The 20,529-nt window shown below is 39.9% G+C and overlaps 1 protein-coding gene and 1 long non-coding RNA gene across 3 annotated transcripts in view; both read left to right on the top strand.

The window, feature by feature from the left end:
• Positions 1-8,939, top strand: part of ADSS2 (adenylosuccinate synthase 2) — a 32,414-nt gene extending 23,475 nt beyond the window's left edge. For both annotated transcript variants that reach the window (XM_071739115.1, XM_071739116.1), the window contains 5 exons: positions 871-1,025; positions 1,442-1,566; positions 2,647-2,744; positions 7,320-7,469; positions 8,158-8,939. In XM_071739115.1, the coding sequence (XP_071595216.1) occupies positions 871-1,025; positions 1,442-1,566; positions 2,647-2,744; positions 7,320-7,469; positions 8,158-8,210 (581 nt within the window). In that variant the 3' untranslated portion in view covers positions 8,211-8,939. The remainder of the gene's footprint in view (positions 1-870; positions 1,026-1,441; positions 1,567-2,646; positions 2,745-7,319; positions 7,470-8,157) is intronic.
• Positions 8,940-11,186: 2,247 nt separating this feature from the next.
• LOC139794042 (uncharacterized) lies at positions 11,187-19,687 on the top strand. The gene is made up of 2 exons (XR_011724927.1): positions 11,187-13,387; positions 13,630-19,687. It is a non-coding gene; the product is annotated as an uncharacterized lncRNA (long non-coding RNA).
• Positions 19,688-20,529: the final 842 nt, after the last annotated feature.

Here is a 20,529-nt window from a genome sequence, read left to right as displayed (position 1 = left end):
GGTGGTAAATCCCCAGCCTTCCAGTCCATCCCACTTCCCCAGAGTGTTCCCTTGTTTGTGTGTCCTGGGAGTGGGTGTGTGTGGTTTTTAAACACCAAGTGAGGATAAACCAATGTCAATATACCAGTCTGAGAGAAATGAGTAAGAATTGTCTCATTGACTGTGACATTTATTAGTTAGATTTCCCTGTCAGTAAAGAAAGCTTAACAACTGTGTCCTGAGAAAAACAAATACTAATTAGTGCTTGCAAAGTGCTGTTACAGATCACCTGTAAGCCTGTGTCTGTCTTACCAGAGATTTGAGTTAAGCAAAAATAGCAAGAGATACCTGCAGCCAGTCTGCAAAACCTCACTGTACAGTCTTTGAAGGCTTTTGACTTTTAAAAGTCAAAACTGAGTTCAGGCATGCTCTGTTTCATCTTCTGCTACTTTAACAAAAACAAAAAGTGTAAACTTAAGGATTTTGAGATTTTTTTTTTTAACTCTTTTATCATTGCTTTTTAAACGAGGGCTGAATATTTAGCTAAGGAAAGTGCTCACTGACTGTTCAAAAAATCTTTTTCTCTCTCCCTTTGTCTCTGAGGAAATATATTTTTATTTGGCTATGTAAACAAAATTGTTGATTCCAAATTGAACATTTCTTCAATAAAGAAGGATCAGGCAATATACATGAAAAATCAAAGAGATTATTAAATACATTTTGGACCACAAATTACACTTACTGCATTTTGTTTTGTTTTTTATTGTTCTAAAATCTAGGCGAGTGCAGTGCTACTCCTCAGGTTGCATTTATTTATTTTTTATAAATAATTTAAAACCAATGTTTTAATAACATTTTTAATCCTCTTTTTTTTTTTTTTTTTCAAATTAGGCACATACCCCTTTGTGACTTCATCCAACTGCACAGTTGGAGGTGTTTGTACAGGTCTGGGTATGCCACCGCAGAACATCGGGGAAGTGTACGGCGTTGTGAAAGCATATACAACCAGAGTTGGAATTGGTGCCTTTCCTACAGAACAAAATAATGTAAGTATTATCAGCCCTAGATGTGAGCTGTAGCTGGGTGAAATGGTGTGTCTGTTTTATATTAAATCAGTGTTGCCTTTTAAAGCAAGTGGATGATGGTGGGCTTGGATGTCTCATTCTTCCGATTCTAGGCTGAGCTTACAGGACTGCTAAATCTCATTGTCAGTTTCCCAGACCTTCCTATGAAATGGAAGTTTAGAGCAGGAACAGATTTTGAGAGATGTGCTCTAATACTTATCTCTTAATTCAGAAATAGCTTTTTATATGTGTATTTTCATCCCAATATACAAGTTTGTGAAAAACTGGGGGAAGTACTTTCAAGGTAACTGACGATATCGTAAAATGGTTTAAGTGTACGCCTGCATTATGTATTACAAATAAAAAGAGGATCATGTAACAGTACTATTCTTTGCTAGGAAATTGGAGAATTGCTGCAAATGAGAGGTAAAGAGTTTGGTGTTACCACTGGTAGAAAGAGAAGATGTGGCTGGCTGGACCTGGTGTCACTCCGATATGCCTACATGATTAATGGATTTACTGCGTGAGTTATTTTGACAGCTTTGCTGGCAACTTGACATCAAGTTATTAAATGTATTACTGTAAATTGAACATGTACTAGTTACTAACATTCAGTCTGTTAGTTCTGATTTGTTGATTGTTTTGATATTTTGATTAATTGTCCTTCATTTTTCCTAGCATTAAGTGAGTTTTTTATGTGACATTGTCATAACTGCAAATTTTTTGTTCCTTTACTTATAATAAGCATGTCTAGTGATTATTTCTCATTTAAAATGATCCAAGAAGCACTTGCATATCATGGTATTTAGTGCTTCAAGCTACCCCAGCCCCTGCCATCCCACCAAACCAAAATCAAATGCATTACAAGGGCTTTAAAACATGATGTAGTGTGTGGAGTTTTGTTTCATTAGTTTATTTTCAAAATAAGACAGATGGGAACCAGTCAGTATTTTCAGCAGTATATGTAAATACAGAAAATTTGGATTCAGCTTTTAAATTTTAATTAAAATGAAAATCAGGTGTCCAAAAGAAAACTGGTATAAAATTTCTAGTAGATGAAACTGTAAACTCTGTAAAATGAAGATGAAACTATGTCAAATTTTCCTGTTTTGTCCTTTGTGGTTTTTATTTAAAATAGGGTGCAGCCACGTATTTACAGAGCCAGTATTTGATTATTTTGCTGCCTTCACTGTAGGACAGGAAGATTTGGCAGAGAACAGAGACAGCGACAGGCATCATGCTATGAAAACATCTCAAGTGAATGGTCATAATACATCTTGGCAGCACCCTGACCAATTCAAATTCTAACACTTAAAGCTGTAGACCTATCAGTTTAATTGGAGAATACTTATTCTTTGAATTTGTAGTACTAGATCTAAGGACACAACAAAAAAGCTAAGTTCTCTTTTTTTCTTTTCTTTTTTTTTTTTCCCTTTTTTTTTTTTTTAAGTTAAACCAGATAAATAAACGAGTGCCATACAAACTGTTTTTCTGAGAAAAGACAATGGCAATGTGCAGGAATCAGTTTTGCTTTTGTTTTTTGAAATGTGATGAGAGTTGAGACTTGTTGAATTTGTTAAACAGCAGTAATGTTTCTTTCTAGATTGGCACTTACCAAATTGGATATCTTGGATGTATTTCCAGAAATCAAAGTTGGTGTTGCATACAAACTAGATGGTGAAATCATACCTCATTTTCCTGGTAAGACTGCTTGTTTAATAATTTTAGATTTTGGTGAAATGTAATCTGATATTTAAATGCATTTGACTTTTATGTGTAGTATCTGTGACAGGAATGTGTTCAGCATCAAGCCATTAGTGTCCTCCCAGATACCCCAGAGACACCCTGAGCCACACCTGTCCCAGACACCTGTAGCAAATACTGTTAGTTGTCCACTACAAAGATGCAAAGTGCTATATGAAGCTTCTTAAATGCAGATGTTACTACTGATTTATGCCTTTCATTTAATACAGACTGCATTACTTTCAAGCTAAATTGGAAGCTTGTTTCACACTCTAAACTCTGTGTCTTACTCTGTGTTCCTCCCCACTTCTAGCAGGAGCAATCTTGGTGAACCACACGAAAGAACTAAGTTGAAAACCTGTTTTTTTCTCTCCCAGTGTTAGTTTCCTAACAGTTCAGTTCCCTTTAGTGGTTTGTAGAGCAGCCAAAAATCTGTCACACCTATGCAATGGAAAAGAGGAAAAAGGGGTGGGAAGGAGATGACCAATTAGTTTAGGTGAAAGCATGGCTATTTTCATATGCATGAGCAACATACATCAGCTGAGCATGATAGAAATTATAGCTCCTGAGGAAGACCGTGGTCATTTTAGTGGTCATTTCAACCTGGAAAATTTATCTGCATGTTAAAATATTCAAATATTGCAAAACATTGTTTTAATGGTTTTCTCATTTTGCTATAGTAGAGGTACTTCAGAGAAAAGAAGACTGTTAGCCAGAACAAAAGATTGAGCTTTCTGATATTCTAACATGCACAAAGATACCCATTTCCATTCTAATTATTACTACCTCAGGGTTTGAGGCTGTACACAGGTTACAATTTTTCATATGGTACCATAAGGAGAGAGCTTCTTCTGGCTGAGGAGATCAACTATAGTAGTCGGATACAACTCATAGCAAGATTTATGTTGCATAAAGATGTAATGATGTATAAAGGAATAACTGGTGATCTGCCCTTGAAAATAGCATATCTGTGTTGGGGAAATTCATAATGAATTAGCAAAATGTGTTCTGTTACTCCATGCATTTGGGGAACTTCTCCAGTTGATTTGCCCTCTTGTATCTTCAAACGGAAGTGCCAGCTACAGGCTGGGTGCATACTCAATGACATGATATACAATTTTACTCAGGAAATTTAGTACTTGACATAAGCCAGGAAATGCTGTTCCCTTTTTAAAACTTGGATATTCCTTGATTGATACCCTTATAAAAATATTAAGGAAATTTGTGTATACTTCAGGTGGTCTTTGAACATAATGGAGGTTACACTTTTGAATTGAGAACTACCCACTAAATTCTTTATTGGTAGCCCTGCCATCTAACTTGGGGGGTATTTGGACTGTCTTGTGCTCAAGCCAGGAGGACCTTCTCTGGCAATCCCCCAGTGGAGATGCTATAAACTGGTGGCCATGTTTTCCAGTACTAAGACTTTAGTGATTGGTCCCTGGCTCACGTGCCTAACTAATAATTTCATTCACTGTATGAACAATTTAAGAATTCTTAGAAATTTAGCAGAAGCTGGTATCTTCCTTAAGTGTAGGAAGGAGTTTGAGCTGAACTTTTGATAAGCTGGAAGATGCTGTCTCTCACAGTGCCTGTGTGTTCCACACCTGTCTCTTTCTATACTTCTCAATATTTGGCAGCATTTTCAGCACATATGGTGCAGGTTACTTGTTACCCCTGCCCCTGGCACAGAAAACAAAAGGTAACTTTCTTCTCACTTTGGCATTTTTCAGACCATTAGGTTGTTTCTGATGTCTGCATCTCTGTGTGCTGTGCACTTTTTTTTTTTTTTGAACTTGCCAATTTGACATTTTGAATTTCATTTAGAAGAGATCTAGTCTGGGAATCTCTTGCTGGCAAAGTGCTTCTTTCTCTCTCCCCTCTCTACACTCCCACTCTCTTGGAGATGTTAGTGGTTTACCCTTCTTGTGAAATGACTGTCTCTAGATTAGAAGCACACACAGTGCAGTGCCCACCAGCTAAGGAAAACCATGCCATATTTCATATATTGTTCCTTTTTCCAGCTGGCTCGGAGGATCATATGAGTCTCACCCAGTTTTTTTAACTTAGATTCTGTGGGCATTTCATAATCTCCTGTTAAGAAAGAACTGTAAACATCTTGTAAATGTACCAGTGAGTTAAGCTGGAATCATTGAGGCTGTAGTTGTTTGCTATGTAGCTGGTCAGTATCTCCATTTCTGTTCAGCTGTAGGACTTAATGAAAGAAAGAAAGCAAATGACTGGTAGCTCTGGTCCCATCAGTTTAAAAGGAATGTGAAAGCTGTGGTCTAGTTCTTCTAATGCCTCCTGTCCAAGCTCAGGAATCTGTTGCTCTAAGCACAGTTAGACACAACCTCTACCTGAGGAGACTTTGAAAACATATTCTTAGGAATTTAGGAGATTATTTTGGAGAAGATTTATTTCGTGGTTGCATTTGGTTTTTTTATTGTCCTCTTTCCCTGTGCACCTACTGTAGATTAAGGAGCTAGGACACTGTACTAGATGCACATTTCCCCTGGCCTGTATGACTCTTTGTGTTCAGTGTTTTGAAATTGCTGGAGGATCTTTTAAGATGAGATCTTTAACAGTGTTGCCAAGATGCCAAATTTCAGCTATTCTTTTTGAGTTGGAAGTAACATAACATCATTTCATCTCTAAATTATATTACCAGGCTACCAGATGTCACTATATCTGCTCTCTCTGTAATCTAATTCTGCTGCTAATAAGGAATATTCCAGAAAACCCTAAAGATAAATCCCCTATAATGAGCTAAGTGAAATCTAGACCATAACTATCATCTCTTATTACAGCTGAACTCAGTTTATGGCTTACCTTTGTATATATACAAATTTTTCACCAGACCAGTTCTTTTACCACACATGCTGGAGTAAAATGAGAGAACCACTGGAAGAATCAAGAAATTTATCCCTTCTTTTCCTTCCTCCTTTTGGGGGAAGTAAGGAATTGAACTCATAGTAATGGAAGACTGGTGACAAGATTTGACCACACAGTTACAAGTGCTTTCAGCTTTGTCCCAGCTGGCTTCATCAGAAAGCCTTCAAAGTAAAACTGAATTGCCTGTGGACCTCAGGGATTAGGCAGGTGTTCAGTCATTTCTTCAGAAAGAGGGAGGCATCTAGCATCTTATTCCAGGCCACCTGAGATTAGTTTGTGGTTTTGCCCTTTGAATATAGCTTTTCTGTTTTGCAGATCACTGGGACAGCAGACAACACCTCAGTTTTTTTCTGCTGCTGACATTAAAGAAAGTGCTTATCCAAGACCTCTGCAACCAAGCATCCTTAATGTGCTTGTGTGTCAGGCTTCTGTTTCTCAAGGGTAGTCTGATTACAGGATCATTTGCCTTAACCAGTGAACACCTCAGTCAAAAAGCTGTGCATTTCTTCAGCACTGTAGGCTTTGATGTCAGTAGAGCATAGTCCTTATTCACCCTTATTTAAAATAAGGTTTGTAAAGGCTATCTTTACAACATTACTACTACTGTCTCTTACATACACCAGGACAAATTATTCAAGATGCCAATCCTGGGTTTGGTTGCCTCTTGCACCTAAGTTACTTTTCCAGGTTGACTGCCTGTCTTTGCAGGAGTGTCTTAATCTGAGACATGGAGCCTACAGAATGTTAATTACAGTAACTTTGGAAAAACCTTGTACTTTTCAGGCAGGCAAGAATACCTGACACCTAATTTTTTTTTATCAGTGTATTTTGACCATTTTGTTTTGCTGCCCAGTGTCATTCCAAGACTGATGTTGAGATAAATACTGGGAATGATTCAGTTGTTTAGCATCTCTCCCAGTGCTTGAAATCATCAGAGGATTCAGATGTAAGTGGGCACCAGTGTAGCAAGTTACTAAGTGAGGGACTGAATGCAGCATATTTGTTGCTTCTGTTCTAAGGAGCAGTTGGAGGAGTTACTGGTCATAAATCATGTAGGACTTCACACTGGTTGACAGATTACTTGTGGAGTTTTGGGGAAAAGGTTCTGTGGGCATCAGAAGTTTATTATGTATAAACTGCATCTTAGGGCTTTGGTAAAAAGGTACACTCCTATGCCATTTTAAAATACATTGTAATTGCCTGATACAGGCTGATGCATAATTGTGCTTTCACATGACCAAATTCCCTCACGAAGGGGAAGCTGGATCTTGATATTTGTTCAGGGAAAAAAACCCCAAACAAACGAACCAAAAAACCCCAAACCTAACCAACGTTTTTGGGAATTACTTTTCCTGAAAAGTTGTTTTCTGAACTGAAAAGGTGTGATTTAAGCAAAATACATGCATGTGACCATGAGTACTGGAATTCCAAAAATCTAAGTCCTGATAGGTACAGGATAATGTTTTTTCCTTTGCTTATATTAACAGAAAAGGGCCCTTCAGCACCTTCAGAGTTGGTGTTCTCTTACAAGTAAACTTCTTTGTGTGAGAAAATAATAAAAAGCTTTACAGATATGTGTTTAGTGGTAGAGAATATATAATCTTTGTAGACAAGTTTTTGTTCTTGTTTTGTTCTCAGCCAACCAGGAAGTCTTAAATAAAGTAGAGGTTCAGTACGAGACACTCCCAGGATGGGATACGGACATATCAAATGCAAGGACGTTTGATGAGCTGCCTATAAATGCACAAAATTATGTTCGTTTTATAGAAATGGAGTTGGGTGTTCCTGGTAAGCAAAGCTGATTTTGTTCTGATTTTTTTTTTCCTGCTTCATGAAACCTATCTCGTACTTTACCTTGATGAACATACAGAATACTGAAGACTAGTTAGTAGCTGGTGATACCTGTAGTTACTTTCACTACTTTTTAGTCATCTCCTTATCTGTTGAATTTAAATTTTTTTTTTTTTATGTTTCTCATTCAACTCATACAACTTTTATAACTTGCCTAAATGTTTCTCATATTGGTTAAAATAAGGGTCTAGTTCTGCTGCCTTTGTGCAGTCAGTGAGACTATGGCTGTATTAATGTGATTAAATATGTTTGACCATAAGAGATACTAAATTTAACAAATTTCTCTTATGCTCCCCAAGAAAGATGATCCTTTGATCCTTTCCAAAGCTGAATTAGGAGATGTTGAAAAATCTTTACTTGTCTGGCAGTTTCTTTTTTCCTGTGATCTGGAAAAATGTTTTATGGTAATTTCAAGACCGATTTTCTAAGTCAAAATGCATTCTTACTTCATGAATAGTAAACATAGTTATTTCTTACCATACTAGTAGTATATGCTATAGTATCTTTCTTCAAACAATGGTCCATAAGATCTTAAGTGCTTAAAGAAGATACATTTGTATCTTAAGATACAGTCCAATCTTGCTTTGTGTTACTTACAATAAAAGTTTGCTTTTCTCTCCTGCAGTTAAATGGATCGGAGTAGGGAAATCCAGGGAATCAATGATCCAGCTGTTTTAAAGATTTCAGATGCATGGAAGAAAGCACACTCCTCAAAAGACTGCTCATTCTTAAATGCATTTAGTAGCCCGCAAAGCAAAGATGTTGGAAAGATAGATTTTTGCATGGAAAGAAATGCTAGAGTTGATACCCCAAATCAGTCGCTACTCCTGAAAGAGACTTTAACATGAACCTCTATCAGTTCTTGTTCAACTGCAATTTCCAGGACTCTTGTCATTGTTGTTCAAGGTGCCATCAGATTTTTTTTTTCTTTACCTAATATTTACTTCATGATGTAATTCCTGTTTGAAAATCTAAGGTAGCATTACTTTCATGTCTATTTGTCTTCGTTATCCTCTCTCTGCTTTTGGCGGTGTTACTTCCCTGAAATTTTAGACAGTAAAAATAATGCAGTTTTGCACAGATAGTTTTACATCCTCATTATTTGTATTCCTAAAGCTGTCATATTCTTAATGGCTGCTCTTGTGAGTGATTAAAGACGGGAATTCTGATTTTATAATGCTATAAATGCTGTCTAAATTATTGTGTGATCTGTTTTTTAAAAAACGATGTGATGCCAAGTTGTTAAGAATGTCCAGGTTTTTTAGCTGTTTAACAGGAAACTTACTCTTTGTAACTAACAGAGGATACTCAAGTATTTACCAGGAAGTGTGCCCAGAAAGTCAGAAAATTAATATTGTAAAAAGCTCGTTTGCGATTATTAAAGAACTGTTCTGATTTTGAGTTAAATGTTTTATAATGCAACACATTTTTTTTTTTCTGGTATTTTCAAAAGCTTGCACTTCTCTGCTTTCAGGATGCGTATCTCAAAATGTTTCCCTAATTAATTGAGGTTATATTTATATTTGGTGAGAAGTCTAACATTTTGATGCCCTTTTAAATTCCTTTCTACATAGCAAACAGAAGATCTTTGGAAAACTGGCAGAGCAGAGACATTTTCGTAATTATAAATTGAAGATGCTTTAGAAATAGCATTTAAAGGATTCGCTGTATTTGCTTCAGATACAGGGAGAATAACAAGTGTTCACCTCATGATATCTGATATATTGTGGCTTATTAGTGTTGGGAAATGTTCTAGAAGTATTTTAATTTATAACTGTTATTATATATTCCGAAGAATTTGATTTCTTTTGGCAACAACCCAATAATTCCATATTCCCTTTACAGATTTTTTTGAAAATTACTTCTTTTTTACACACTATACTACAGTGTTCATGTGCTTCATTTTCACTTCAAATAAAGCTTACTTTTTTTTCCTAAAAACGAGTTTCTGTCAGAGTGAGGCAGTAGTTTTAGATTTAGTCTGTTAGATTTCCGATACTCAGATCAATATAAGAAATTTTTAATGCAAAATAAAAGATATGAGACCTTCCAGACTATGTATTAGGTAACCAGATGTTGCCTGAAACGAAATAGATTTGTTGGATTGATGCTGCTGTTGAAGTGTTTAACACAATGTTTATGTTCTCAGTTGACATAAAATTACTTATCATAAGTGGAGGAGCAGGAGGGTTGAAGGATAAAACTACTGGTGGCTAAGGAGCACTTTTCTGCTGAATTGTTTGCATGTGACAGACCAGTTAGCAGGGCGTGTATTTTAGTTGAGTAATGTATCTCCTCCTCAGCATTAAAAAGCAACCTTATACTTGTTTTTCCCTTTTTCTGGAAGGAATGAGGGTCTAGTTCTGCTGTCAGCCTTACAGTCCAGCAGAGAACCATACCATCCCTCTTTAGCTATGGGGCATCTTGAATTAAAAATCTTTTCCTAGTTCCCTGATGAAGAGAAGGAGAGATATAGCTGTGTGAAACATAAATTCCAATGCTCATGGAGAAGGAGAAACCAGTATTACTATTTTCTAGGCAATGGAGAGAATTGACCTTGCAATGTGAAGAGTAGGTGGTAATTAATAAGTATTCTTGTCTTCCTGTAGCTATAGGAGGCACCAGAGGGATTTATTCTGTCTGTGAAACTACCAGCCAGGGACTGGTGGCCTAGCTGGCTGAAGGAGGAAGTAAATAAATAAGGGGATGCCTTCATTCTGTAGTGACTATGTGAATAAATGAGGGCTTACTACGTAGTTGGGTTTAATTTCTGCCAAGGAGAGACCTTCAAGTTCAAGACCTGTTTCAATTCTTTGTTGTGACTCCACAGTACAAAGTAGCCTTGTTTTTCAGTTGAGGAATTTGTATTCCCAGATGCAGCAGGAGAAATAGAGCTCTAGGTTAAATTGATACAATATTCTTGTGCAGTTAGAGAAACAAAACAGAATTGTCTTGGATGCAAGAGTGATTTTTGTTTTCCTTAAAGTGCAGCTGAGATTTTTCTTTGATTCTTCCACTCAGATGCAGGCCCGGAAAGTTGAAAACATCCTCCTACCAGTACTTGTCCAGATAATACATGGTCCAGGATCTGTTTGTGCATCCTGTTTTTTGCCCCTGTACTCAGCGTTGGTGAGGCCACACCTCAAGTCCTGAGTCCAGTTCTGGGCCCCTAAGTTCAGGAAGGATATCGGGGTCCTAGAGCAGGTCCAAAGGAGGGCAACCAGGCTGGTGAAGGGACTCCAGCACAGATCCTATGAGGAGAGGCTGAGGAAGCTGGGGGTGTTCAGCCTGAAGAAGAGGAGGCTCAAGGGAGACCTCATCACTCTCTCCAACTCCCTGAAAGGAGGTTGGAGCCAGGTCTCTTTTCCCAGACGACTTTCAACAAGACAAGAGGCCATGGTCTTAAGTTGTGCCAGGGGAGGTTTAGGTTAGGTATTAGAAAGAATTTCTTTACAGAGAGGGTGATCAAGCATTGGAATGGGCTGCCCAGTGAAGTGGTGGACTCTCCGTCCCTGGAGATATTTAAAAAGAGACTGGATGTGGCACTCAGTGCCATGGTCTAGCATCCGCAGCGGTGGGTCAAGGGTTGGACTTGATGATCTCTGAGGTCCCTTCCAACCCAGCCAATTCTATGATCCTTACTCTGATGACCGGGAACAAAGAATTTTTAAGTTTCAGGTGGTTAGACTCGGTGTCTGTAAACCTTACTGTGTTGTCCCTGAATGTCAGGTTCACATAAGTTTTCCTAGAGTGAACTTTTGGACTGGTGCACTTTTCGTGGTGTCATAAACTTGCTATATTCTACCCAATTCTCCCCTCCCCAGTCCTTCCCTTTTTTTACCCCTTATTTCATTCTTATGTATGGGGAAATAGCTGTGATGTTTTATCACCAGCCTGAACATAGTGGAAACACATACTAAAAGTTATGGGCATAGTTTAAAGCAGGGTATGCTCTCCTTTTGAAACCATGCTATGTTCACCTGTGGAAACAAGGAGAAAGCACAGAAGAACAGCAGCCCTATACTCTACCATCAGCCGTGTGTTCAGAAGGGGCTTAAAGTTTTATGTCTTGGAAGGCACTTAGAAGTTTTTTCTCTCTAACCAGAAGTCACTGTTGTGCCTTTTTTTGCTTGCGTTGGTTGAGAGCCCTTTGGCCTCAAAGGAACTGCCACAGTGATTGGCAAAAGGCTTTTGGTTGTCTGTCACAAGCTAGTACTAAGCTGTAATAAAACAAAAAACCTTTGTACTTCAGTGGCAATCATGATGTATTTCCTGTATACTCCCTCTCTGATGTCCCTTCTGTTGCTATCATGCAAAGGGATAGGATGGCATGGGAGGACCATAGCTGAAACCGATTCTCCTCTAAGTGTCCCCTCCCACTACTGGGAGGTTTTCAGGAGGCATTGATACCTGTTAAACCTGACAAGGCTGATGACAGACACGGTATTTTGATCATGTACTATTCTTGCTGCCACTGAAATATTTATGAGGTTCATTTTCCCAGGCTTGTGCTGTACTGCAGCATTTCATAGCCCTTCTGTCCCTACTGTTTAGTGCACCTCCTTGACTAACTCTAATAGAAGGCCAACTGAGGGATAATTCTGCTGCTCAGCCTTTCCATTTGAATTCCATGTGAAACTGGGTCTTGGCATGTAGCTAATGGACAAAACCTTCAGATAAAAGGGCAGACAAATAGTGTTGATTTAATGCATGACAGCTGCTTTCGTCTGTCATCATCCTAGAAATCCACCTTCTAATAGAACATCATAGTTTCCTTTTGCAGTCACAGCCAGCTCCCTTAGTGAAAGATAATCAAAGGTTTGGCTGGTTTAGGAAAAGTGAAACAGAAAGTAGCTGGGAATGAAGATGAGGGATAACTTGGTCTGAGTTATATCCAGCCCATACTGTTCCTCGTCTCTGAAATAGTGAAACAATAATATTTTAAAGTAAAAATAAAATAATTTATTATTTAAAAATAAATAAAAAAGGTGATGGAACAACTCATTCTTGGTGCTGTCTCCAGGGACATCAAGGACAAGGTGCTTATCAGGAGCAGTCAACAGGGTTTTACTAAGGGGAAGTTGTGTCTGACTAACCTGAGAGCCTTTTCTGAGGATATAACCAGGTGGATGGATGAAGGCAGAGCAGTAGATATAATTTATCTTGATTTCAGTAAGGCATTTGACACTGTCTCCCACAGCATCCTTGGAGCTAAACTGAAGTGTGTCCTGGATGATTGGGTGGTGAGATGGATCAGGAGATGGCTGAAGGACAGAAGACAGAGATTTGTAGTCAGTGGGATGGAGTTGAGTTGGAAGTCTGTTTCTCAGGGAGTTCCCTCAAGGGTCATAACTGGGGCCAGTACTATTCAGTGTATTTATTGATGACCTGGGTGAGGGAATAGGGTGTACTATCAGCAAGTTTGATGATGACACAAAACTGGGAGGAGCTGCTGACACCCCAGAAGGCTGTGCTGCCATTCAGAGGGACCTGTCAGACAGACAAGAGAGTTGGGCAGGAAGAAATTTTATTAATTACAAGGGCAAGTGCAAGGCCTTGCATCTGGGAAAGAACAACCCCAAGTACCAGTATAGGTTGGGGACTGAGCTGTTGGAGAGCAGCACAGGGGAAAGGGACCTGGGGGTGCTGGTGGATGGAAGGATGGCCATGAGCCAGCAATATGTCTTTGTGGCCAAGAAGGCCAATGGCATCCTGGGGTGCATTAGGAGGGGGGTGGTCAGTAGGTCGAGAGAGGTTCTCCCCTTCTGTCCTGATGAGGCCACATCTGGAATATTGTGTTCTGTGTGTCCTCTATTGTGTCCTCAGTTCTAGAAGGACAAGGAACTGCTTAAGTTGTGCCAGGGGAGGTTTAGGTTAGATATTAGAAAGAATTTCTTCACGGAGAGGGTGATTAGGCTATGGAATAGACTGCCCGGTGAGGTGGTAGATTCTCCGTCCCTGGAGACATTTAAAAAAAGACTGGATGTGGCACTCAGTGCCATGGTCTAGCAACTGCTCCGGTGGGTCAAGGGTTGGACTAGATGATCTCTGAGGTCCCTTCCAACCCGGCTAATTCTATGATTCTATGATTCTAAAGAGTCCAGTGCAGAGTGACCCAAGATGATGAACATCTCCCTTACGAGGAAAGACTGAGAGAGCTGGGGCTCTTCAGCTTGGAGGAGAATGAGGGGTGACCTCATCAATGTTGATAAATATGTACGGGGTGAGTGCCAGGAGGGCAGAGTAAAGCTTTTCTCAGGGATGAATAACAATAGGACAAGGGGCAATGGTTGTAAACTGGAGCACAGGCAGTTCCACATAAATATAAGAAAGAATTTTTTTCACTATGAAGGTGACAGAGCACTGGAACAGGTTGCCCAGGGAGGTTGTGGAGTCTCCTTCCCTGGAGACATTCAAAGTGCACCTGGTACATTCCTATGTGACCTGCTGTAGGTGACCCTGCTCTGATGGGGGGTTGGACTTGATGATCTTTCGAGGTCCCTTCCAACCCCTAACATTTTTTAATTCTATGATTTGAGTACAGATAGTTCTACATTACACTGGTTTGTTTGTTGCCTTCTGCATATTGTAGAGAGAGCTGGGATGCTTGAATGTTGATAGCAGAGAGGATGATATGGCTTTGGGGGAGCAGGTGGCAGCTCCTTTTATTTATATTTTTGAGAGGGTTAAATGACTATTTACTCTTTCTCCATGCAGTTAGGTAAGTTAGCTTACATGGAGACAGCCTCCCTATTTCATCTTCATGCCCCTTTTGCCAGGAAAAACCAGTATGGATCACTTACTTGTGTTGAGACATAGCAAGTCGAATGCTGTACCAGTCACTGGTAGTATTTTTCATTCTTTTTTGAAAATGCACATGCTTCCTGAAAGCTGAATTGTCAAAGTCCTGTTGGAATGGAAGTCAGCTTGCTGGTTTGCTGGAGCCAGTTGCAGTTACTGAAAGGTTTAGGCAAAAAGCATAAATCACTCCATAATCTCATGCTGACATATGGTATGTAAATACCATGATCCACCCAAAGGGTAACCAGCATTATAAATGTACTTTCTAATCTCCTGCTGAAATGAGCACTCAGTATAATGCAGCTGTAATCTAATAGATATTAACAGCCTGAGAATGTACAGTAAGACCTTAATAATTCAGGATTGTATGATTGGCTCCATCTGACTTGTAATTAGCATGATGAGGGTTGTGCCTCTTGCAGTTGAGCAACTACCTGCACTAGTTTCATGTTATTAGAACTTCCCAACAGAAATAGCCTATGACATTTTCTTTTTTTTTTTTTTTTTAAGTAAGCATATTCTGAAATTGATATGCAATACAACAAATTTTCATGGGGGGCAAGCCAACATTTTTTACAATTTCCATTCTAGGTTCTCATATACAGGATGAATTCCAGTCATGCAGCACTCCTCATATCACCAAAAACTTTTGCTTGTAGTTTATGCTGCCTGGATCCTCTTGTGCCTCTGTAGGCCAAAGTCATAGAAAATCATTAGGAGCTGTTGCAACAGTGCTCACAGGCATAAAAGAGGAAGGGTTACTCCAGTCCTTCTGGGCTTACTTTGACCACAAGCTTACCCTAGAGCTCCCGAGGATGCAGGTGTCACGTGGATCCATCCTGCTTGCCTGGAATAAAAACAACAGATGTCCCTCCCAGGACAAAAATATGAGCAGATGAAGCAACCAAATAGAAAACAGTGAGTATGGATCCCACCCGTGTTGTGGAAAAGTAATGTTCTTATATGGCATTTATGAAAAAGAAGTATTTTTGTCCCTGTACTGACCTTACTAGCAAAGAAGGAAATTACATTGGTGACATGGACGAAATTTCACATCTTTTGAAAAAATGTGTTTGTGCAGTTGCATGCACTACTTTTTTATTTAAGAAATAGAACCTGGGCAAAACTATGAAAAAAAAATCAAAAAGAAAAAAGAATTGTACCTTATGAAATGCTAAGAGGCTTGAGCAGCTTCCTGGTGCAGCTGACCAATAGCTGGACTTTGTGCTTCATGTATGCTCTGTGGTTCAAGAGACTTACCCTGGTACCCTTTGTTTGCAGAGTACAGCATACCAAATTTCTACAATGGCATAAAATGTTGTGTTTTTTTAATTAAGGAGCTGCTGATGGGATTAAAAAAAAACTTTCTTATGTGACTTGAATATATGAATCCCCACTTTGGGACCAAAATCCTCTGTGGAACAGCATACTGATTAGGAATCCCCCAGGAATAAAAGAACCAGTGTATGCAGGGAACAGTAAAGTTTCTACAAAACATTCAATTTTGCAGAACTGTGGGAGCTTCTAGAATGACTTGCACAATACTAGTGTCAGGTCTTACAGTAGAAACAAATGCAGGAACCAGTTAACTTATTTGAACTATTTCATGGTGGAGGACAACAATGTGCTGTTCTGGGACTCAAAGGAGAATTTCTTTGCAGGCTGATTCATTACATCAGTGTGTCTGATGGTCTGTGTGTTTGTCACAATTAAGTAATAACTTATTCTACCTCCTGAGGAACAAAATTTGGCTGCGGTGTATAAAACACTTACTCACCAGTATTTGGAAAACAAAGTAAATGTTTTCTCTGGGATTTTTTGCCCCTGTGTTTTGAGTCTGTGAATTATGTTTTGGCCACTCCATGGCAACTGCTTCACTGGAGTGTGAATTAATACTGTAGCTCCAGGAGTTTGATGTTAAAATCAGTTCTCACCAGGGATCTTGTTCAGACTATTGTTTTGAATAGTATCATGACAAAGTCATCTTAGAAACTCCTTAAATACATCCAGTTTGATTTTTTTTCCCCCTAAAACTAAGACCACTGCACGTCTTCCACTTTGTTGTAGAGCACGATGTAAAAACTCCTTACCCAATGCAGTCTACAAAAGAATGTATTTTCATGCTTTAGATAATTTCAGTCAATCTTGGAAAATGTAGCTATACAACATACAAAAGTGACAACTCCAACACTCACACACAATATGAGCTGTTGAGAATCACTGTTATATTTACCAACATTTCCATATCCCTGTCAGCCAGTTCTGCACAACTGTTGTCCTCATCATAGTCAGCAGCACCAACAGAGATTCCTCTCCCTGGCTCCTCCCCGGGGGTGATTCTTCTTCTCCAGTTTTATCTGTAGCATGGCTTTAGAGGGAGGTGTTCCTCTACCTTCATCTTTGGGAAATGGGGGGACGTTGCCTCTTCCTTCCTCCAGCAGGATTCATGCACTGAGGTTGCTGACCCAGCTCCCTGAGGTAATGATGTCAATACCAACTGTGTCCTACCACAGAATTTACAGGCTTTATTTCAAACTGCAGGTTGCTTACTTGTCTCCTGGTGTACACTTCAGAGGACCTCATCTCAGAATTTATTTTCCAACCTGGATGTGCCCCAAAATATTTTTGAAACCTGCTATTTGAATGCCTAGGTTACAGCTGTCTCTTGTAACTTTGCACATAGAACTTTAAGACTCAGAAGCTTTTGAGTCCTGGTGCATAAAAAAGATTCACCACGATGTGAACAAAAGTGGTTTGGTCTTAACAGACAAGGGATGTAAAGCCCATCTGGAAGGAGAGACCCTAAGATGGAGGTTAAATGGTTCATGGAGGGGCCTGCAGGGAATCTGTAACAAAGTAGGGAAAGCAGTACATCCAAATCCTACAGCCATCCAATTAAAACTGCAGGACCATCTGTAACCTACCTGATCCTGCTAAATACTAGTCATCCATTAAAAAAAAAAGTCCTAATCTTGGTTGTGGAGCTTAATGAACCTAACACACTGAAAAAGAATTCTTTTTCTAGGATGAAATCCATTCTGAATTTTAAAAAAAAGAAAGCCCACATCAGTAAACTAAATCTGCTTACAGATTGGGTGAAGACTGGGGTTGCAATGCAACCTTACCTTTCCCAGATTGTGCAGTGGGGTTTGCAGATTTAGATAAATTGAGGAATGAAGATGAGGAAAGCGAAAACTTACAGGCTCAGCCATGGAGGCCATTTGCCTGAGCTCCCTTTCCCTCACTAAACTGGTATGAGCAAGTCCCTCTACCTCACCAGGCCTGGCTTGGTGATGGTTCCTTCTTTCCTTGCTGGCATTGGAAGGGGTAAGGGGAACAGTCTCACCCATGTCACCTTTGGCTCAAACTACACTCAAATATGCACTCACAATTTACTAGCAGAGTTGTATTTGACAATGCACAATAAAACTTGAGTGTTGTACCAACTATGAGGATCTAAAGAGACTAAGAGCAAGACAGGGGTGGGGAAAAGCTAATCTATAAGCAAATAACTTGGAAACGTGTGCCCCTGCAAAAGAACCATCATCCTGAGTGTTGCTGCACTTGGGTAAATTAGACTGTAGTGTCTGCTGGTCCTCAGGTTGCACAGTCCTCAAGTTACTCCTAGATCCGTGTGTAGGAGCATCTCCTGTCAGTGGTGAAGTTTTAAGAAGCGTGAGAAAACTAAGAACTGACACAGAAGGAAGTGCAGGGTTGGACTGAACCTTTTTCTGATGTTTTATTGGGTGTGCTCTCCAGTACATCTTGCTTACTGTAGATAGAAGGTAGAACTCTCTTTAACCTTTCTGGAATTAGAAACGTAGGCGCAATTTGAACCCGGATTATTTTATGCACCCTTCTGTCATCCAAGCTGACCTACACATTGGCACTGAAACAGGGAGACAAGGTGGGGCAGGGAAGAAGGAAGAGCTTTGTTTGCTTCTAGGACACAGCCCCCTGGAGCCAGGAGGGACCATGAAGAGGGTGGTTTCTGCCTTCCTTGATCCAGACAGGCACTTGCCTGTCCTCCTACCCTGAGACCTCACAGCCTCCCTGATGATGTCCTCGGGGGTTTCACCCTTAGGAAGTTTTTCCTACCATCCACTCAGATCCCTCCTGCTGAAATTAAGCTTGGGGGTTGCTTGTCTCTTCGCTGTGGACAGGCAGGACAGATTTTCCCCCTTTTTTCTGCAGCAATGTTTTGGACATTTGCTACGTCCTGGTTGTTTTTATCTCAGACTGATCAGTTCTCTGAAGGTAATTTGAAGAGATCTCCAATGCTGCTTGGGTTTTTTTCTCTGTCAGTGGGGAGCTGAAAATGGTGACATTGAAAATGGTGACAGTTCATTCAGTGAGTGGAAGGGATGGATGCCATCATGTATCTTGCAGCAGAAGTCTAATTGTGTATTCCAATATATTTCCCATCTCCCCATTGGCATAACTTTGCTGATTCATATTTTGGTCCATTTTGCATTTACTCTATTGATATTTTTTGTGCTTATGCATAGAATCTTTCTCACAGCTATTTTTCTCAAATTATTTCTCCCACTTGTGAAAATAATTTTGAACTATTACCCTCTTTTCTAATATACTTTCAGTTCCTCTCAGCTCTGCACCACTTGCATATTTACTAAGTACACTGTCCCATCATTGACTTCACCAATGAAAATTTGGAATTAAATGGAAGGAAGACCTGTTCACTGAATACATTTTTCTGTTTTGATGGTGAATCACTTTCCAGGGTGTGTATTTTTCCCCTGACCAGTTCTGCACCTACCCCAAGGCAGTTTTCTCTAGACCACATTTCTTTCATGTGCTTATGAAAACATCCTGCAAAGCCAAACATGTCCCCATCTGAGCTGACACCAGCAGTTTGTGAAGAAAACATCCTGATCCTCACCTTGTGGTTGCTGAGCCTTGATAAATAGGCAGAAAATGAACACGTGAAAAATAAGCATAGGGTTGCCTGCAGGTTTAGCAGGTTGACTTGGCCCAGCAGAGAGTCCAGGGAGCAGTGGAAGTGCCACCAGGGAGGGGATGACACTCAGCTACAACATGTGACTCCACACTGAGCCTGCATCAGGGTCTTGCTGAAGCTGGGGGGTGGCATTTGCTGCTTCCCATGAGCAGAAAGGTTGAGTTTGCCTGTTGGATAAAAGACTGGGAGGCAAACACAATTTCTTAACTAATTTGTAGCCCGTGGTAACTTAATCATATCTAATTATTAAGTCTAAGGTCACCTTACATAACCGTCTTTAATCAGATTAAGTTTTGTACCCCTTTCTTGTGTGTGTGAGAATGCCCTGAATGTACTTGTTCAGTCAACTGCAATTAATAAATTGGTATGGGTAGCACCTCTGTGTACTGAATCACTGAAAAGCAATTCCAGAAAGGACATGCTTGTCTCATACATGTTCTCTCTTGCTCTCCTTGATATCAAGCTGCCTCCACAGCAGAATGAAAAGATGGGTTTTATTCACATTGACTGCCCAGGTCACTACAAGCTGGGGCCATCCTTGCAGGAGCCCAGTTCAGCTCTCATCCAGAGAGAGGTGATGATGGTTGGATTCACTCCTAGCATTTTGCAACCCCTTAGACAAAACTGCCCACCCAAGAATCTTGGCCCAGGTGGAGGCTTTTCCTGGGAGGAGCAGCCTGTCAGCTGCACAGGAGGCAAGAGGAAGAAAGTGACAGTGGCAAAGGGCATGTCCCTGAGCTGGCCCCAAGCTTTGCTGGGTTGGCAGTTTAGAAAAGAAAGAGCAATTTACCGGTTCAGCACAGTCAGTAAGGGAGACAATTAGACACAGCAAATAAATAAACCCACAGAGTTAGTTTTATAGTAATTTTTTAGGACAGAGCTGGATTTAAAAGCCCCTTGTCTGTGGCACTGGTCTTGTTTACAAGCTCTGGTCTGTGCCCGGTAGCAGACTGGGAGATTTCATTCCTTATTGTAAGAAAATCATCTCTCATTGACATTTCCTTTTTTTTTTTTTTTTTTTCCCAAAAAGAAAGGGTTGAAAACATTTGCCTTCCCTGGCAGAAGTTGCCTTTGCCTTATCCTCCCAGAAGTTTCCCAACACTGCGCTTGCACTGAAGCTCTCATTAAACATTTCTCTTCAGATGATGCCCTCTGCAAAGACCTCTCAAATGGAGGTAACTGGAGACCTGAAGCGTGCTGGCAAGCTGAAAGCCATCA

The sequence above is a fragment of the Heliangelus exortis genome, chromosome 3 (assembly GCF_036169615.1).
Source record: "Heliangelus exortis chromosome 3, bHelExo1.hap1, whole genome shotgun sequence".
Lineage (NCBI taxonomy): Eukaryota > Metazoa > Chordata > Aves > Apodiformes > Trochilidae > Heliangelus > Heliangelus exortis.
The sequence above is the reverse complement of the archived record's forward strand: the minus strand, read 5'-3'. Positions and strand labels throughout refer to the sequence as shown.